This window comes from Platalea leucorodia, assembly GCF_965183815.1.
Source record: "Platalea leucorodia genome assembly, chromosome: 6".
Classification (NCBI taxonomy): domain Eukaryota; kingdom Metazoa; phylum Chordata; class Aves; order Pelecaniformes; family Threskiornithidae; genus Platalea; species Platalea leucorodia.
Window position 1 is genome coordinate 16,035,397 of NC_138828.1, and position 20,240 is coordinate 16,055,636.

Sequence of the window (20,240 nt, forward strand, 5' to 3'; positions counted from 1 at the left end):
AGAGACACTGACAGATAAATTCCAGACCCAGATGGCTGCTTCTGTAGAATTTTGGGTTCCTGAACACTTTCTGCTGTTCCCAGTCTAGGGAAATAGAGCAAATACTTGCTATGACAATAATAAGGTCCTGGATATACCTAGGATGTTTGCATACTTTGCTGATAGAATCATGTTGGAAACAGAAGAGTTTGAACTGAAAGTTTTCTGCTCCAACTTCTGTTCACATTTACCGTATTCGATACCTACTTCTGGCCTGGTCCTGAGACCTCTTTGTGCCTTAATTTCTATATGGCACTTTCAACCTGCAAAAAATGTGGGCTGGAAACATAGCTGAGCTTTCTTTTGTGGCTCAATGGTGGGGAAGTGACTTGTTTTTATTGCAGTTGTGCTTAATATGCACAGTAATTCTTTGCTTTCCTGATTCAAGGTCCGTGATTGCTTTCTCAGATTTCTGGTGGGTGGAAGTTTATAGCTGAGTCAGGCTGGAAGCATTTCCAGGCTAAAACTGTTTATGTGGGTATGTAGATATACTTTAAAGAGAGGAAAGGACTTGTCTATCTCTGACTTTTCTATATTTAGCTGATACTCCCCCTCCTGCTTACCTGCCTCCGGAAGATCAGATGACACATGATACCTCCCAGCCAATGGATACCAACATGATGGCACCCGCAATTCCCCCTGACATACACAGAGGAGGTAAAAACACTTCCTTCTCATCTTCTGCTTCATTTCTTAAGTGCAAAGAAATTTCAGAACTTACTTTTAATAATTGAGTTTTAATTTTGGATGTATGTTGTTTATGGAAATTTTTAGCTGTAGAAGAGGAAAAAAAACAAACAGCCACGTAATTTTTTTGTGTTGTTGTAAGGGATGAAATAGTAAATCTGGAGATAAAAATTTATAAATGTAAATATTTATTTAGGACAAGATGCTATCACATGATGGTTTAAAAATGTAAAATGTAGGGGGTTTATTACTTTCTTACTCCCAACCAACTCAACGACCAAAGTAATTTTATGTTTTGTATCCGGAACTTCAACTAATAACCGAACAGAAAGAATTCCTATGATGCTGCACATTTCTGCATGCAGTGCTGAAATTACATATGTGCAAGGACAGGAATCTCATTCTCTCTTATGATTACATTGATTTATTGGAACAATGCAGTTAATGCTGTATAAAGCCTACTGAATTGTGGATAACAGTAGATATGGTCAAGTATACCTCTCTAAGCAAAGACTTGATCAGAGGATGGATGGTAATAGTGTCACTTATGTAAATGCCCAGAGACATTTTACATGGGCAACTGGAATATCTGTATTTTTTCCTCTGACACAGTACATCTCATAAAATTGTCTTCTCTTATTATGTTTTTGTCCTGAATTCTAAAATTCAGTCCTTAAAGAGTATGCTCTGCTTTTAATAATTTACCCTTCTCCTGGTCATAAGGGAGTTTGAGGGTTTTTTCGTATTTTGTGTTATTCCACCCTCTCTCCCCATTTTTGTTCCATCTTCGAGTCATGCAGTGATAGTGCTTGGTTCAGAATTCAGAGCTGTCTGCCTGAGGTGTGGCTTTGCTACAGACTTGAAAAATCTGTATTAAAAAAAAAAAAAATATTGCTTTATGTATGATGACACAGACATCTTTTTACACATTGCTTTTTAAAGCCTTTGCAGCCAGCCGTGACTGCTGAGTAAAGGATTTAGTGCATTCATCACATTGTGAGAAATAGCCCCTTTAGAGAACACATAAGCTTACACAGTTGTGGCCCATGCCAAGAAAGAGCAGCAAGCTGGATGCTGTGCCAGAATGATTATCAAGATCACAAGCGTACGAACAATTTAACTGTTGTTTGATTTTTTTTTTTTATTTTATTTTATTTTTTTTGGTACTTGTTTTGTTGCTAAGCTTAATGTCTGGTTTCAGGAAGTATATTTGCCCTCTTAGAGCAATTTGGATAGCTTTTGTGCTAACCTATTTACTCTCTGCGTGGAATGAGTTTTGCATGTGATAAACCCCATCTGTAGCATTTCCACTTTTTCGTGATCCAGTACAGTCTGTATGTATGTATACTTGCTGGCCCAAAGTATGTTTATCAATGTTTATGCCTAACTTCAGACCTTTGCATGTTTGTCCCTCTCACAAAACACACAACTACTGTAGAATTCCTCTATTACATACATGAGAGTTGATAGAGAAAAGGGTTTACATTTCTCTTCTTGCTTTTTCACATTCAACCGTTTCAAAATAAAAATTCTGTCTATTAGTACTTTTCCCTCCTAGTAGTTTAGTACAATGGATTTTAATCTGTCCCTTCATTTAAAAAAAAAAAAAGATACCTTACTTCTGTGTGCCTTCACATGTTTATTATTTGTATATGTATGCTGTAATTGCACTACTTTTAAAAAAAAAATCTGCTGCAGGTTGTAAAAGAAGTTTTTACTGTAAACTTACTGCAGCATTTTTGTTGCAAACTTTTTAGAAGCATGTTCTTCATGGTGATTTGTTAGTCTTAAGAGATTTGATTTAACAAGCTGCATCCTGTCAATGAAGTTGGGTAATTTCCATTGTTGGCCCATGCTGGGAATAGAGAGACTAAACGCACCTGCTCTGCATGTCTTAAAGCAAATGTAAGGAAGTTAGTATGAAATCTGTGTGAGAGAGATATGATTCATTCTGTAAGAATGGCCAGCTGGCAAGATTTCTTCCTGACTTTGAGAACTGGGGCAAAGCTGCAGCTTTGATAATTGCTGGCATCTTCATGGGAATTAAAAGTGTAGTAACCTCTAACTAATAACTAAGGACTGATTTTTTTTTTTTTTTTTTTTTTTTTTTTTTCAGTGACGTGAAAGGATAGAAAATGCTAGGGTATCAGGAAAGATCAGCTCCTTTTTACCAGTGTTTTAAGCACGTTATTGGTCAGCAGTAGACATTATGCTCAGAAGTTTTGCACAGTGATGTAGGATGTGTTATCCTGCTTTTGATTATTTGCCGCCTTCTGTATCTGCTATGTACTGCTGGTTTGGGGGGACTTTTTGGTTTTTGTTTTGCACGTGTCAGAAAACTCATAGTGCTGGGATCTGTGAACAGAGGAAAATACGAACACTGGTCTTAGTTGGCTGATTTCAGTAAAGAGTTGGGGCTGGGAGAAGGAAACCTCTGGCCAGAGAAACAAGTTTTCCTGTAACACCAGTCTGATTTTCATTTTAGCACTTTGACCTGTAGTTGGAGCATTAATCTGCAAAGTTGGTATCTTAGCAGCAAGTCCAACTGTGCTAGGCTTAGCAGCGAAATAGTCTCCATTTAAAAGAAACCACATAAAGCAACCACATCCCTTCACCAGCCTCCTTTTATTTGGAGGCAGTTTAATAATTTGTAGCTGTATTTGGCACTTGAAAGAATGCCGCTGGGTGGAGATGTCTGAAGAAGCCTATGCTGTTGTTGGACACCACTGGGAAACTCTTTTTGGTAAAGACCTTTGGTGTTATCTGGAGAAATTGTTCCCCGCACACAGTCACAAGTGTTACCTCAAGACTTCCATGTGTTTCTAGAGCTTGATGGTTAGAAGTCCATGAACCAGGAATGTCCTGTCAGCATTCTGCACAATTCCCAGCTTCAGTTAGGAGCTGCTGAGGAGGAGCTTCTTGTTACCATAGCCTGGAAAACCACATTCTGAGAAATCCTTGCTATTACTCAACAAGTAATTCTTTTGGTGATGAATAGTTGCAGATTTCGCATTTGGTAGCACTTGATGAATAAAAGGTTCCCTTTAAATAATATCTTCCTCCATTTCATTTGCTCTTCAGCCCAGTGTAATGGTTAGGACCCTGCGCGTTATGCCCTTGTTCAGCTTCCGATCCCAAGCAGTATCTGTTCATATCGAAAATGTGCTTCATGCATGTTGTGCAGACAAATGTCAATCTCTCTTAGTTTTTGAAGTCTTCTACCTTTCCCCCAAGAAGCCCAGGAGAAAGATTTGTGCACACCCTGAATGCTGAAAGATTGATCTGCTGACTGTTATTTAGCTACCTTGCTATACTTCTTGGTACCCAAAGTTATAAATGGTCTCATGTGCAATTATGTGATGCTGTTTCTCCCTGTCACTATACAACTTTGCAGTAAGCACAAAGGTGACTTGTAATTTTGTAGCTGAGTAAAATGAACTGAAGCAGAAGTTCATTTACTAAACTGGAAAGAAAGCTGAGCTGTATAATTGCAGCATTTCTCTGCTGTGTGGGCCTGCACCATAGCATGTTGTAGAAAACGCGGCAGGGATGTTGGGGCACTGGTGGGTATGTGCCCAGGAGCTTCCTGCACTTTTCTGTTGGTATCTAGTGCCAGCCTTTTTCTCTTGTGACTCTTGTGCAAGTAAAGTTGAGGTGAAATTATTCTATTGTATGTCTGTGGCTATGAAAAGTTCAAAAATAACTGAAGATAGAAGAGCCTTCATTTAGCTGCAGTTGCTTATCTGGCTCATCTTTCAGTGATCTTCAGCCAAAATCTGCTGGTTTATGAATCTTTATATCTTGAGCCTGTATTCCAGCGCCGTTAGATTGTAACGTTTCCATTGTTGTTTTACAGACGTTCAGGCAGTTGCTTACGAAGAGCCGAAGCATTGGTGCTCCATTGTCTACTATGAGCTGAATAATCGCGTCGGGGAGGCGTTCCACGCTTCTTCCACCAGCATCCTGGTGGATGGCTTCACTGATCCTTCAAACAACAAGAACAGGTTTTGCCTGGGGCTGCTCTCAAACGTTAACCGCAACTCCACCATTGAGAACACTAGACGGCATATTGGCAAAGGTGAGCTTTGGATCTTTGCATCCGTTTTTTTGGGTTAGGGGCGGGGGGGGCATTTCCCCTAGACATGACAACCTGGGCCACTTGCCTCAAGAGCAGACTGGTCTTCCCAAGTACATGGGATAAGTGCTTGTGTTGGTAAATATATAATTTTCTAGCCAGGTCTTACGAGCAAAGTATTGTTCTCACCTGGTGTGTAATTACAGGAAGCTTTTACCCTTAATCAATTTTTAATTGCTCCAAGGCTATCATAATCTTAATTAAAATGAGAGTTTAAGGCAGTTTGTCTAATGAAATGTCTTGATTTATCTTGATTATTGGTGCATGTGGAAATCCAAATTATGGTTCTTGGCACCAAATTTTTAGCTGGCCTTAGTTCCAACATAAATTCACTATCCTAACGTGTATTTAGAGAGACAACCTGCTAAAACAGTTTTTCCAAATGCATTTTTCACAGGCTGGTGATTTTTTCAGTGGGAATTTTGTGCTTCTCTTCTGTGGCTGTGACAGTGTCGTGCAAAAGCGAAAAGCTTCTGGTTTACGTCTGACTTAATACAGTCCTCTTTTCTGAGAACTGGCCTATGATGCAAACTGACATTGTCCCCTGCAATGGGCAATTCCTGCCAGACAAATTTTTTAGGTGTTTACATCATTAGTAAACTCTAAATTTTCTGAGACAGTTGAGGCTTCAGCATGCTCAGGCAGCGGGGTGTATGTTGTAAGTGCCAATTAATGAAGTATCTTCCTCCTCCTTAGAGGAGGAAAGAACTGAAACTGAAGAGAACTGTCAGGTCTTCAAGTTTGAGGCCTCGGTCTGGAGAGCTTTTCTCTACATGAGGACTTGTGCAGCTCTCAGCAGTACACCACACCTGTGCTGTGCCACTCAAGTCCTAATACTTCTGCCTTCTTTTCCTCCCCATCCATCTTACCAAGTATCAGGATATTTATTTAACACCTCATTCATTTTCCTGTTAAATGTAACCCAGCTGCAAGGAGAGTTCTGCTGAAGCACTTAACTGTGTATGTACTGAAGCAGAATGTGGAAGAGACAAGGATGCTGTTGAATAAGTAAATGTGTACAACTAATGGTGATGTAGAACTGTTAGTCTTTGAGGAAGGAGGAGTAAATCCCAAACTTGAAGACATAACCATAAATGTTTCTGCAGAGCAGGTGGGAGTATATACGTACCCACACAGGTACACGCATAGTCAGCGGCAAATTCTTACATGACGGAGCACAGTCAAGGCTTTCTGACTGGTCTTCAGTTTAGTTTGTAAATTCTGTGTGTTCACTCCTCTGACTCATGACACTGTGGGAGGTGAAAGGTTTAAACAGCAAATAATCCATTTTTAAACACAAAACGCACATTTTCTTGCTTTCTCAAAGCCTTTGGAATTGAATCCTCTCCAGCAAATCTCCATGCTGCTCTTCTGGGGCTTGCTGCCATCAGTGGCGGGTGAGGGAGCAGGCAGTAGAAGGGGAAAGGACTATAAAATTGGTGTGTACCCTCATTTGACAGATACATCTGAGGACTATAAGGGCCATTTTCTTTTTCCAGCTTTCTGGAATTAAAGTGAGCTGAAAAAACTCATTCAGGACTTTTCCAGAGAATCCAGCTTGAGGCTGCTTTGGTATCTACAAATTATGCAGTAGGTTTCTGCTCTCTCCTCTTGCATTCCCAATTATTGTTTTACACAAATATAATGAGAAAACGTTCAAGTGGTCAAGCCATCAAGTTCAAGTGGTACTGCATCAAGACTACTGTAGTGCTTGCTAGTTTGTTGTTGAATATGCAACATGTTAAAATGCAGGAATCACCAGTTTCCCTTTTATATACATACATACACACCCTCCTTTCAAATTGCCTACTGATGAAACAGAAAAGTAAAAATCAAGTTTGAAGACAGACAGATGATGGTCTGATATGCATTAATGTTCATCTCTTTAAGCAGAAACGTATCTCTGTGGAGACAGAGCATGAAAAATAGACACACAGCGTGAATTCGTCTAACCTCCTTATGTCAACCTTCTCCTCCCAGGTGTTCATCTCTATTATGTTGGTGGGGAAGTGTATGCTGAATGTCTTAGCGACAGCAGTATTTTTGTGCAAAGTCGGAACTGCAACTACCATCATGGGTTCCATCCCACCACGGTCTGCAAAATCCCCAGTGGCTGCAGTTTGAAGATTTTCAATAATCAAGAGTTTGCTCAGCTTTTGGCTCAGTCTGTGAACCATGGCTTTGAGACAGTGTATGAGCTTACTAAGATGTGCACTCTCCGTATGAGTTTTGTAAAGGTACGTGAAAATTTGCTTGAGATTATTTTGTAAGCAAAATAAATTATTTTTTCTTAATGTGGTGATTTTGAATGGTCCAGTGCCTCCCTCCATCAGCCTGTTAATAGCTGTTGAATTTTAAGTATGGAATAATGTTCGTTAAGTGTAAGACATCTTAATGAAACAAAGTTGTCTTTGTGGACAAAATCCATCTGACACACATACTTTGAAAGCTTGAGGTGACTTGCAGAAAGTGTTTCTTCACATAAGTTTATAGTCAGTTGTGAAGCATTTATATCGTGTCTGTTAGCTATTCTAATTTCATTTAGTTGCCTCTTGTAAATTTTTAGTGTTTCAGTTGAATTCTTGTGTTTAATATGTGTATAGTGTGCGTATATAGAATTATTTGCATAATTACTCTGGTATTACGGGGCTTCTCTTTTTAATTTTGTGGGATATGTCAAGATACAGTACAAGTAAGTTTTGAAAAGAAGTGAGTCATTAATTACTTGGCCTAAAAGTGGAAAAGCCACTAATTCATTATGTAGCATCAGCTTTTGCCCCTTTTTTTGCCCATTGTTACGGTCTATGCCATCTCCTGCTCTGTGAGAGGCCAAGCTGAACTTCATGCTCCTGCTCCTGGGTGGTGTTTTTAGAGTTGAGCTGGGACTGCAGTGTAAGTAGTGGTTGTGGGAGTGTAGATAGCATAATCCTCTAAATCTGTCTTGACCAGAAGCTCCCAAATTAGGAGCTGCAGTAATTATTTAGAATAATGTACATACCTTTCTATTCTAGGGGGCATGCAAGGTCAAGATTTGTGATGTCGCTGTGAGTGTCAACATAGGTACTGATATAAAAGGACTAGTAACATATATGAAAGTAGTCAAATGAAGATGGTAATATGCTGAAGTGCTCTTCTTGATAGGAGGATAGAAACTTTCAGATGTGTTAGGACAGGAGTTCCTAAAATTAAATAGGTTGTTTATAGCTCTGCATCCTATAGAGTTGTATGGCAGTGGTGCCTGAACAGTTGCACAGGACCTCCTGCATATTGGATGTTGCACTGCACAGTGTTTAGAGCTGCTGCCACCTGTGTTGGGAGCTGGGTAATCGCTTCATTAGGGCTTAATTAGAGCAGAGCAAACTGCACCTGCTACTATCTTAGTCTTGTCTCGAGACCCACCCCAAAAGTGGTTCACTTTCAAAATTATTTTGAATGCTGTTTAAATATCTGCTTATATCTGTGGTGATTACTGTAACTGAATCAGGTATGAGCTGAAACAAAACCTATGTTGTCTTAACTTGAGAAAGCCTGCTGGGGAACGACCATGCCCTCTTTCTCCAGAGAGGAATGTTTCTGACTTACTGCTCGGTTTATCGTGTCCATCCTGCGAATGATGCTTTGGTTCTTGTCAGACAGATGCCTCACCCCCACTTCCATAATGTAGGTCTATGACCTCATTTTTTAATTCGTTGATCTGTTTGGCAGCATTTCTCCCCCAATTTGTTCTATTTTTGGTCTTGGCAGAGAAGACTTGATTATCCCCTCTTCAGAGGCTTTATGGGGACATCGTGCAGCTGGCAGTGAGGTATGGGGAAATTTTGCACTGCCACAGGTTATGTCTTTAAGAATTTAAAGACTTCCATTCCAAGAGACTAAGAGATCTCAAAATGACATTTCCTCCAAATTTAATTCTTTTTTTTTTTTTTTTTTTTTTTTAACTTCAGATTTCTTTGTTGAAATGTGATAATAGCTGGTGCATCAAGGGTGTTATGCTACCCTGCTGATAATGACTGTTGAAAGCTAGAGTATTTTGGTAAAAAAGAAAATGATTGAGGTATGCTTCTCACATATTTGGTATTATAAAATAAGGTGATTTTTTTTTTTTTTCTTTCCCCACTTACAATTCTGTTTCCAGGGTTGGGGAGCTGAATATCATCGCCAAGATGTAACGAGCACTCCATGCTGGATAGAGATACATCTTCATGGTCCCCTTCAGTGGCTGGATAAAGTACTTACTCAGATGGGCTCTCCTCATAATCCTATTTCTTCAGTGTCTTAAAAGGTCCCAAGCTCCTGCATTTTGGAAACAATTGAGCCTTGCATGTACTTGAAGGACGTATGAGTCAGACACACACTTTTTTCTTTTTTTTTCTTTTTTTTTTCTTTTTTTTTTTTTCCCCCCCTCCGAACTGGCAACAGCTGAATAAGAGCCATGAAAATACTTGACTCCTGTGACCAACTGTTGGATTCAGAAAAACAAAAACAAAAACAAAACCAACCCCTTTGACATACTGTTTGGTATCAAGAATTTTAGTTTACATTGTAACATACTGTTGCAAAGTTGATTTGCAGGGCTTAGTGCAACGGGGACGACCAAGCCAAAACCACAATCTGTCAGACTGAATTCCCGAAGGATCTTCCCGTAGCTGGCACTCTGAGATTCTCTTTTCTTCCTTACGTTCAGTGCTCGCTGTTTTCCCCTGTGTCCTCTGCGGCTAAGAGCCGATGTTGGTGAAGTCTGCTTTTTGCAGGCTCTCTGCAGTACTTTTTAAAACCATTTGTCTAAGTTAATGGTTGCTGTTCTCTTTAAAAGAAAAAAAAAAAAAAAAAGCCTTAAGGTTTACTCTCAATAACTGTGTAATAATCTTTGAAATTGTGTCCTGACCATACTGCTGTAAGAATGTTAGGTATGTTTTTTGCTAAATGTATGTACGGTGTATTTGAAAGTTTAGAAATTAATTAGATTTAGACCATAAAGGAATTAGGAATATTTGAATGGGGGGGAGGTGGGAGTGGGAAGGGAAAATGACAACTGAAATGTAGAATATATTGTAAACATAGCTTGTTAGTTTAAACTGAGGTCTGAGTTTTGCTGTGCATTTCATTTTTATAGTAGCTTCATCTTGTTAATTCTGACTATTTTTGCCTCTTCGTTTTCCCCCAAAATTGCGCAGCTGGTTAATTCTTTTACCCGTGAAGAGGACAAAATGATTAATTCTTGCAGTTTGAAGGCTGCAGCTCTATGTATTTCAAGACAAAATTGTACAGAGTGCTCTTTAACTATTGAGCAGTTTTATACAGTTTATGTAGCAGAAGTAGGCTTTTAATTTTGTAAGAGAATCTTGTTTTGCCAAACCTAGTAACTGTTAATTGTTTGGAGGACTTCAAAATCCCTGTGTGGGTCTATTTCAAACTTTTAAAAAATATATATTTTTAATTTCTTTTTTTTTTTGTTACTGCTTGGTTTATTTTCTTCTCTTTGATCTTTTATATTCATGTAAGCTGTAGTACTTTAAGTACCTTTATTCCAAAACTAGTGGGTCCTCTTTACTGGAAGTTTTGAATAAAACCTGTTGTTACTGCTTACATTTGATTAAAACCTTGTCTTGTTGACTTCTTAGTAGGCTCTTAACAAACCAGATAAAGACATGGTCTTGGAGGAAGAACTAGAAATGAAGATTTGCTGAGCTTAGACATTTATGATTAGTACAGGTTAGTAACCCTACTAAACTCGGTATATGAGATAAATGAGTACTCTAGAAAGATTTCTTAACCAGGCAAGATTAGAATGGATGCAGTAACACTGAAGTATCCTAGCCACTTAGTTAAATTTTTGTGAGATTTCAACATACAGTATCTGTATGAGAAGAGATTTTGCTGAGGTTGCACTGTCAGTGGGCTCTTGCTGTTCCTTGCCATGGTTGCGATTAAGAGCCTCCATGCTCCTTTCCCCACGCCTCTGCCTTTGCTCTGCAGAGAGGCGAGGGAAGCGCTGTCCCTTTGCAGCTGTGAAGTGTCTGTCCGGTGCTGGGACGATGGAGTTTGAGAGACTGGGGGTTGACTGGAGATCCCGTACCTGTGCCTGGCTATAATGGACCATGTAGCGCTAACAGGAGCATGAGGGAAAGCTGAGCAACAGAGATGAATGTGTGTTCAGCCAGATGTATGCATGTGTATGTCACTGTAATGAGTAATAGCCCTTTTTGGAGAATGAGTCAATCCCTTTTTTTTTTTTTTTTTAAGTTAATTCCATTGCTTGGTTCAGTATACATTTTTAAAACCAATGCTTCTTCCCCTGCTAAGGGGATAAAAAAAGAATCCATGATGTTCAAGTGCCCTATTTAGGAGAACTTGGTTAGTGACTTTTTTGTATTTGTAAGTTCCAAGAACAGATTATTTTTTTTAAGTTCAGTTTAACATATATATTTCATAAAGAAGCATAGCACAAATATAAGTCTTAAAAATAAGTAAAATTTAAAGATGACCAAAAAGAGAAAGAATGCTGTTTGCTGTTCAGTCACTGTCTCTGTTTTTTCCATCTTCAGCCCCTGCTACGTTAACTCCCAGCTGTTCCCAACCAGTTTCCTTCCTTTTGTTGGAATGCAGCACTGAGGTAGTGACTTTTTTTTATCAGTGCTGTAACCATCCATCATGCAAGTCTTAAAAGTGTTTCTATTTGGATGTTTTCATATTTGGATGATTCTGTGCTAGTTTTGGTAAACTTTGAAATTAGCTTTGGAGTAAGAAAAGACAGTTTTATGTTGTGACTGCTTTTGAATGTTAGTGTCTTGTATGTTTTGGGCTGTAATACCTCTCTGTTTTTCCTAAACAGGGATTAAAATCAGAAAATACTAGCTCTGCAGTGTCTCAGAAACTTTCAGTGGTAATACTTCTGCAGGGTGCCCGGTTTTGTAAGTTCCTTCTGTTGTGAATTTTTCTGTGCTGTTGATGCTGTTGAAGTGCAGTGTACCTAATATTTTCTTTATCTGTTATCCAGCTTTTTGTTTGTGGTGAGGAGACATTAGGTGTAAGGAAAAAGCATACCTTCATGTGATGGCACAGACTACCCCAGCTGCACTTTATTAAATAAGCTGAGTAGATCGGAGTAGCACCTGAGACTAATAGCCAGAAAAATAGGAGGTAGGACAGGAGTTACCTTGGAGGAGGCAACTGCTAGCCTGAGGCTCTTGTGAAGATTTTTAGAGCATCTTGGAGAAGTTTTCTTACTCATTTGCCCTGCGTCAGATGGTTGGAGTCAGAAAGCTGGAAAAGGCACAGGACAAGACAGAAGGAAAAGAGTTTCTTGATGATCTCTCACAAAACAGAGAATGATGAGAGCTAGAAACTCGGAGAAAGCCTACAGTGTCAACTCTGTAACCAGGTGAGTCCCTGCTGCCTATTTGGTGTTATTTCCCCATAATTTTCTGGGTCTACTGAACAACAGAGTTAAACACAAGACACTACTTCAAGGTGAAAAGCCAAGATGGTCCCTGTTAGGAGAAACTGAAAGTTATGGATAACTGTTTTAGAAAAAGAATTGAGGAAGAGCAGTGAACAGTAGATGTGGAGACAAATACTTCCATGGAGCTGAATGTGTTTTGAAATCTGTGCTTTGGCTTTTAAGTGCTGGAAAGAAAATAATTCTCCCCAGGTGGAGATGACTTTTTAACCATTTAAAAGTCTCTGGTGAACCTTTAAAAGACTTGATGAAAGCTAAGAGAGGTAGTCATGGTTAATTATGTGGTTTTAGGAGGTACAGAAAGAAATAATTCATGTTCTAATGTATCCTGTATCAGAATCATGGGCCTGGTCTTCTAATGCTCACTAACCTGGTATTGCTACCTAGTTTGATAAAGCCATTCCCTTAGTGAATCACTTCTCTTGTTACTGTGGCTATGTTTTCATAACTTTCATAACATTCCAAAGAATGCAGTTCTGTGACTATTGTCCCTTAAAGACAATAAATCAATGCAGAGATGTCGACATTTATATGGCCCTTTCTTGCTGTGTCTATCTCCTTGATTTTTTCCTTCGTCTTGCCACACCTTAAACCTTTGATCGACATCTTGGAAGTTAGCTGTGTTTTGATGGTCTCTTTATTAATTGCTGCTGGTTTGTTCTGTTCAGCACACTGTAGCCTCTTATTCTGCTCTTGAGATTCATGATTCATAACTGTGAACTGGCAGTCACCTTTTTCTGGATGTGTGCCTAAATATACAACATAACTCTACCATCACCAGTCATGGTAGAGCAATATATTTTTTACGTGCATCATCTCACAGTTCATTTTCTTGAAATACATTTGTAATTCTGTGTGGGAGAGAAGTGAAAATGGCTCTTATTTTACTCTCTCCCCTTCTGTCTTTTGACTTAATAAGCTCAACGAAGAGAGACACCCTTCTCATGTTGTCCTTTTAGGGGACATTCTCTCTTCTCGGTTCCCTAAGCCCCCCTCCCTGACTCCTGTATTCTTGATGACTTTCCTTATTTTTTTGAACTCTTTGCAAATAGCTTCTTGTCTGATTCTTTTCTCATACCTGCTGGATACTGTATGTTTCAGTCAGACAAAAAACTCTCTACAGTATGCTTTCCAAAGGCAGGTAAAGAGTTACAGGTTGCTGTAGGCACTGAAAGTCACCCATGAAGACACGCATGCTTCACAGGCACCGCTTTTTCAACCCCTGCTGTCTCAAATGGTTTTTGGAAGAGGAAGGTGAAGTGAGACAGGTTCATGCTATTGGAGTTCACTTTTGCTTGGGATTATTGTTTAAAGGTTTTTACAGTTATTAAGATTCCCTTCCCTCCTCTCTACAGTGGTACGTCACTTGGTTTGCATCTGACTGAAATGACAGAAATTGTCAGCCAGGGTGCTCAGGCTTTGAATTTAGCAGTTGTATTCTCTGACTGCTGCCTTCAGCTTCACAAGCAAGCCTTGCACGTGTTCTCGTCACCTCTCTCTCCCAACAGGGTCAAGAATAAATAACTTGTGTGATTTGTAGAACGAAGCTCCTGTACTCTCTGCGCACCTTGGTGACTGGCTCAGAGGGGAAACCTCTGCGGGACAAATGAAGCTGTGTAGCTGGGACTTGGCTCTCATTCACAGGGGCCGCTGATATGTGCAGACTGGCTGAAGTGGTCCTAGTTCCCAGGGGCTGCCATCCTCGTGAGGTGCTGTGCCTGTTCCTGTGCCACCACAGGTCACAGTCTGTGTAGTGCAGCAAACTGCCACCGGTTTGTCCACGTATGTTCATGTGCTGTGAACTGCTGAGGCGGAGGGCTCCAATTTCCCACTTTTGTTCAGTTTAGTTGAGGTGACTGACAAGGTGGCTCCGATTTCATTCACCCCAGCTGTGGGGGATGATGATCTCTTCAGCTGCAACAGCTACGTCTGACAGGGTATGTGGTGAATTGGTTTTCATGAAGCAGTTGCAATGGAGAGACAGCCTCCTGATCAAGCCTGTTGCAAACACGGAAGTAACTCCAATAAGATTTATAAGGTAAGCATCCCCTGGGCTTGACGTGGGTACAAAGATGAGCAGGTCTATTGCAGTGAAGGGACAAGATGGGTATAGTTTTCACTCAGGTCTGATAAATGCTTTACAGTTAAAAATGGCATGTGGATCCTCAGTGTATGTTAACTTGTCATGTGCAGCTGAAGTCATCAAAAGTAATGTCAAATGTCAAACAAACCCCCAAATATTACGAACAGTCCAAAAGTCTGGAATTTGATTCAGTCATCTTTCAGGAATGTAAGAATTTTTATTCTAATGGGTGCAGATTCCTAGTTTTCTCTTAGGAATTGGTTTGCAGTTTCCCCTTTTCATCCTGCTGCTAAGGTATGAGTTGAAAAATCTGTATCATCTCTTCATGATCCTGCCAGCTCATCTGAGACTTTAAATCTGTAAAACTCAGAGGAGGCTGCTGTCAGTAAATTTTGAAGAAGTGAGCACCTTCACGTGCTTCAGATTGTAGATGGGACTTAAGATCTCTCATAGCAGTGATAAAAACCTGCCACTTACAATTCTGTAGTGTAGTAAATGTAAAATGAGCTATTATTTTCTATTATTTTGAGTATTAATAATAATGCATATTACAGAGGGGACTCTGCACATGCCAAATGGGTTTTCCTTGCTCAAAGAGTTTGGTTTAAGTGGACAGGTCACTTGCTCAGATGTGGTGGGAACAGCACGGTTTGCCTTTGTAAAGAATATTCTAATTTTCCTACTGCAGCTTCTTTCTTTCCCCAGTATCCCTGTAACATGTTAAAAACATTCTTTTATACAAAGAAGAATGGTGTGCCTATTTTCCCCTTCCCTTACCCTTCCTTATATGATGACTTTGAACTTCTTGGTCTGCTGTTCCTTTAGATTACTGAGTCAATCTTAGTACAAGCAGGAGAACGAGACTCGATGTGTGTAGTGCTGCAGTAAGACTTACTATTTTCCCAGAGCACTTGGTCCTTGGCAGGAAAGCAGGGTCTGTCTCATCTCTGAGCCCTTCACTTCTGCCTTCTCTTGATGCTTTTGGGATTGGTAATCCTGAGCGTTTTCAGATATATATGTGGAGACTGAAAGATGGCTGCTGTCCCATCAGATATTTCTTCAAGCTTGTTGACCAGTCTCCTCAAGTCAAAATCACCATAGGCCGTAGCGCTGGCAACAGCACTATTTAAAAACTGGATCCAAGCATGGCTTCATTTTGAACATGACTCGGGCAATGGTTTGACTACAAACAAACTTTATAAACCTCTCAAACACAGCTTGATTCCCTGTGTCTGTTGGATTTGGTCCATGCTGTTTTCTAAAGCAGTACTGAAAGAAGCTACCTTGATCTGCAGGCTCTGAAGACTTATGGTTCCAGGAGTTGGATTTTTATCTTGTGCCAGGAGAGTACCTTTGTAAATACTCTTTCATGGGGTAGCCTTTAATTTGGGTGTGGGGTTTCTTTGTACCCCTACTGGTAACGACTGATTTGGTGCTAGTTCAGAATACATTCTGGGCATTGTGGCCAGTCTGTTTTCTGACCCACTGTATTGCTCTTGGTCTTTCAGGAGTCATGTCGTTGCCCTAAGTGTTCCTGTGATTTCCCCAAGTCACAGGAGCAAAGTTGAACAGATATAGCAGTAGGGCTTAGTTTGAATTCAGTGAGCTTACATTGATAGAAAACAACTGTTTGCATTCTTATAATCAAAATATTAAAATATTAAACTTTCTAGAAATTTATCATCTTCAAAATGGTTCCTAGAAAAGCGCTGGGATGTCTCAATGTTGTCATGGGCACGTGAGGCAATTTAAGCAGTTACCTTGAGGTAGGAGCCTCAAGTTTGAGGAGCCTGATTCAGCAGAGCATACTTTCAGTAAGGGGCCACCTATTCTGGCTCATGGGATCTATTAGTACGATGCAAGCCCAGATTAATCCATATTTTGAGTAATCAACAGAAGCAAAGCAAAAAAGGTGTGTGTACAGTGGCAAGGGAGGGTTCGTTGAATTTGGTGAATTTTTTTTTTACAGTCTGGGCTGTTAGGGTTAGGGCTACACAACAGCAATTGATTTCCTGATCCTCTTTCAGAGGTAGCTTACTGTAGTGGCCCCTGATATTTCCCCCCCAGCATCGTTCCCCCCCTCAATTGGACATGGGTGTGGTGTTGCGTTTATGATAAGCAAAACTGGTTAGGGAGATGGAGAGAACTGAAAGCTGTTCTTAGTGTAATTTCTCTCCCTTCCCTGCCCCAGTCACCCTAAGAAACTCAAGCCAGCACTGCAGCGGCGACTGCCTTGTCAGGGAGGAGCGAGAGGAGCAGCAGTGGTGAGACTGATGCAGCCAGGGAGCTGAGCTGGTGAAGAGCGAGTAGAGGAGGAGTGGCTGGCTGAGGAAGTACCAAGGGAGTGTGTTCACAGCCAGGTTTTCTTACCGTGACTCAAGAAAGTACAGGGAACGTACCTTTCTGTGCCAGCAGCTGTGGGTGGGTGACTGGGGTATGGCTGTGCCGTTACACGGAACAATCCCAAACGTGTTGATCAGACCTGGAATTTCACAGCTGAACATGCATGGAGGTTGTCTGGCATGTGAGCATCGTGTTGGACTAGAGTGGGGGGAAGGATTGCCCGATTGCGGGGTGAGTGATCTCATTGTGTGTGGTGTTTATTTCCAGTGATGTTTCAGAGTTGTCTGGGTGCTCTTGCACTGTTTTTCCTTCAATAGTAAGGTGGATGAAAGCATATGCAGAGTATGTGGCCTTTCCTTTGTTTTTCTCCATGCTCTGGTCACCCAATGTGTTTTGTAAAACATTACTATGTCTCCTTGCATGGGAAATCACCGTGGCCTCACACAGGTGGTGTATACAAGAAGACTAGTCAAAATTCATTATTTCTACAACTGTGTATGGCATGCCTGAAAAATGTGACATGCCTGTCACATAAACAGGAAACAGCCCTTGTAGGGGACAGAGTGTAGCTGAAAGCCTAATCCAAATAACACTGTTAGTCATCTCCACATGGGAACCTTTCAGTGCCACGCAAGTTTGGGAAACATGGTTGTAACTGGCTTCCACATGCTGGATGAATGCGTAGGTACCAGATGTTGCCTTACACATTTAAGTCTTCTTCTAAAATCGATCTGAGACACAAACATTTTATGTACAGCAGTTGTGAGTGAAAGCCTGCATGCGTGAAGGTTATTATTTACACAGAAACTGGGTTTGACCTGCAGCACTAGAAATAAGGTTGGGGTTTCTCTGATCGTCTGAAGTTTCTGATGACAGTAAGTAGTAAAAAACAGAGGTGGCATACATTATTAAAGACGTAGTTGTCAGAGATGGAATCCAATGTACTTTAAGCGCTGGCTAGTATGTCAGTAAAAGCTGGCTTCATTTCCCCAAAAAGAATACCACATAATATAACAATAGACTGATGATATCCTCTTTAGGCATATATAATAATTAGACACTCTCAGTTTCCTTATTTTCACATGCGTAATCGATGGATTATGCTGTGTCTGGCTTTGATTTTTCAAATGCAGAACCAGAACACTGTGTGAAGTTCCTACTTCTCATTCCTTGTAGCCTGCTCCCTCTTTCCAAAAACCTTTCTTCCTCGGAGCTCTTACAGAGGTCTTTGAGAGCATAGTAAAAGGGCTTGTTAATGAAAGAAAGTAGAGTACAAGTTGATGTGGAACCGTGAGAAGGTATTTAGCGTATACCTGGAAAAATAAACAGGTTGTTTTTTTTGTTTTTTTTTTTAAATATCCTCTTTATTGTGGAATGTTGGGAGTGTAGCTTCCATACTGCAAGTCTGACATAGTTAACCTGGCATTGCTGCTTCACTACTAAGGTACAAATTCTGCGATTGGAATTAAATTTTAGATTCCCTTTCTGTAGAGAAGGCAAATTCTATAAGACCCTGTTTTTAAGGCACAGGTGAGAACAGAAAATAGTGATTTACTTTGCTCAATATGGGTTTGTTGTGCATGGCAGTTGCACCCTTTAGTCACTTTTCAAAGGAGCGCAGGTCTGCGGACAACAGCCCAACAAATGGGTCTGTGATGTTTGTAGGAGCTGACTGTGCTTGTTGCTGTTCTCTAGCAGCATCTGTCGTGAGCTGTGTATGTGTTTCCTCTGACTGTCAAAATAGTAGAGTACCTGAAACTACTGTACTTGAAAAGTGGACCTCAGTCCCATTTTTATAGTACTCAGTAGCTACTAACTGGCACAGCAGTTGCACAGGGCCCAGGTCTTCATGTGCTCCTGGAGTTCTTCTGCTCCATAGGTGCTTAGATTCTTAAGATACACCGTAGCACCTCTCAAAGTGATAATGGACTAAGTGTTAAGAAACGAAAGTGGAGAGACTGTGGTGTCTGACAAAATGAAACATGCATAGTGTGTAGAATCAAACCCAGGCTAGGTTGGAAGTAATATTAACATGATACAACGATTTGGAAATATACAATGTTAATGACAGGACCAAGCTTGGGGTGCATCACTTTATCTTATCAGATGTGCTTAAGTAAGTGATGATCTCTTGTGGGTTTGGGGGTTTTTTTGTGTGTTTGTTTTTTGTTGTTCTGTTTTGGGTGTTTTCCTGGAAAGCTGGATGAAAAGAGCTGAGAAATTATAGTCCTGATATTTGGGGAGGGGGAGTACAGGGATCTGCTTCACTTCCTTCCCTGCAACCTCCCCCAAACAAATTCTGCCTCTGTAGGTCTTATGGGAGGAAAGGGAAAAATCTGGAGGGACTTGCTCCATGTGGTTTCCTTCTGGCTAAAGCTGACCCAGCAACAGGGGGAGATCTCACAGTAGAACAGATGCTGAGTTCTTCAGAGGAAGTATGAATTTCAGCCTCTAAAAAGATCAGTGTAAAAGCCTGCAGGCTATGAGGGGAGGGAAAATACTTAAAAAAAAACAAAAAAAAAAACCAAAAAAAAACCCAAAACCTCAAAACATAACAACGTTTTGGTTCATAAAGATTTGAGAGAAATTCTTTTAGGAATGCTGCATCTGAAGCGCATTTGAGCCTCGTACATGTTATGCATATGCAGAAGTGCAGTAAATCCCAGTCAGGTGATGGGCTGGCTGCATCATGCATGCTTTCAGGTGGTATATGGTATGGACAGAAGGACTTTGTATAGGGATTGAGTAAAATTCAAGTGGATGGTATTTTGCAGCCTCCCTATGTACCCTGTTCCATTTCTTAATCACCTTTGTAGTTAGAATGTTTCTTCTATGATTTGGTTTAAATTTGCCTTTCTAAAAATGAAACTGATTACTACTTAGTCTGCTTTTGATGGTGATGCAGCAAATCATTCACTGTTGTCTTCATAACACCTTATGCCGTGAAGAAAGGTATGTTCCCACTCCTTCCCCTGCTTTTCCAGTTCTCTTGTCAAAAACCTCATTTTTTAAATTCTTTGCTTTTCTTCATTTTTAAATGTACTTGGTGAAGTGTTCATCTGGGTTCCAGTTTGCTTACATCTCTTCTAGTAAGGTGCCTGAAACGAGTGCTGTAGTCTACCAATACTTCAAAGCTATTGAGTGGAGAGCTGAGTAAAGTGAAATGATGACTTCATTTTTTTCTTGTAACGCTTCTCTTAATATATCTCAGAATTGCATTTTGCAACAGCATTTCCAGTCTGTGGTTTCCAAGCCTTTTTAGTCGGATGAGTGCCTAGCCAAATGGTTTTGTTTTATAGTTAGGTAGGTATGTATTTATTTTATACAAAATGTTGTCTTTTGAGCTTGCCTTTAGTGATTGTTACCCCCCTAGAAATACAGCGGGGTTCCATTGTATATTCTGGGGAATCCTGATGCATTCATCATCTCATGATGCTTTCATAAGGCTCTTGCAAGAATGAGCAGTGAGGGGAAGAAAAAGCTGGCCTAATTCC

At 40.3% G+C, this 20,240-nt stretch overlaps 1 protein-coding gene across 1 annotated transcript in view; it reads left to right on the plus strand.

Annotated features, from left to right (window-relative positions):
* The window catches only part of SMAD1 (SMAD family member 1), a 49,020-nt gene extending 38,583 nt beyond the window's left edge, over positions 1–10,437 (plus strand). Inside the window, exons 4-7 of the mRNA XM_082316564.1 lie at positions 580–696; positions 4,583–4,804; positions 6,842–7,098; positions 8,997–10,437. Coding sequence (XP_082172690.1) covers positions 580–696; positions 4,583–4,804; positions 6,842–7,098; positions 8,997–9,140 — 740 coding nt within the window. The 3' untranslated portion in view covers positions 9,141–10,437. The remainder of the gene's footprint in view (positions 1–579; positions 697–4,582; positions 4,805–6,841; positions 7,099–8,996) is intronic.
* The last annotated feature ends 9,803 nt before the right edge of the window (positions 10,438–20,240 follow it).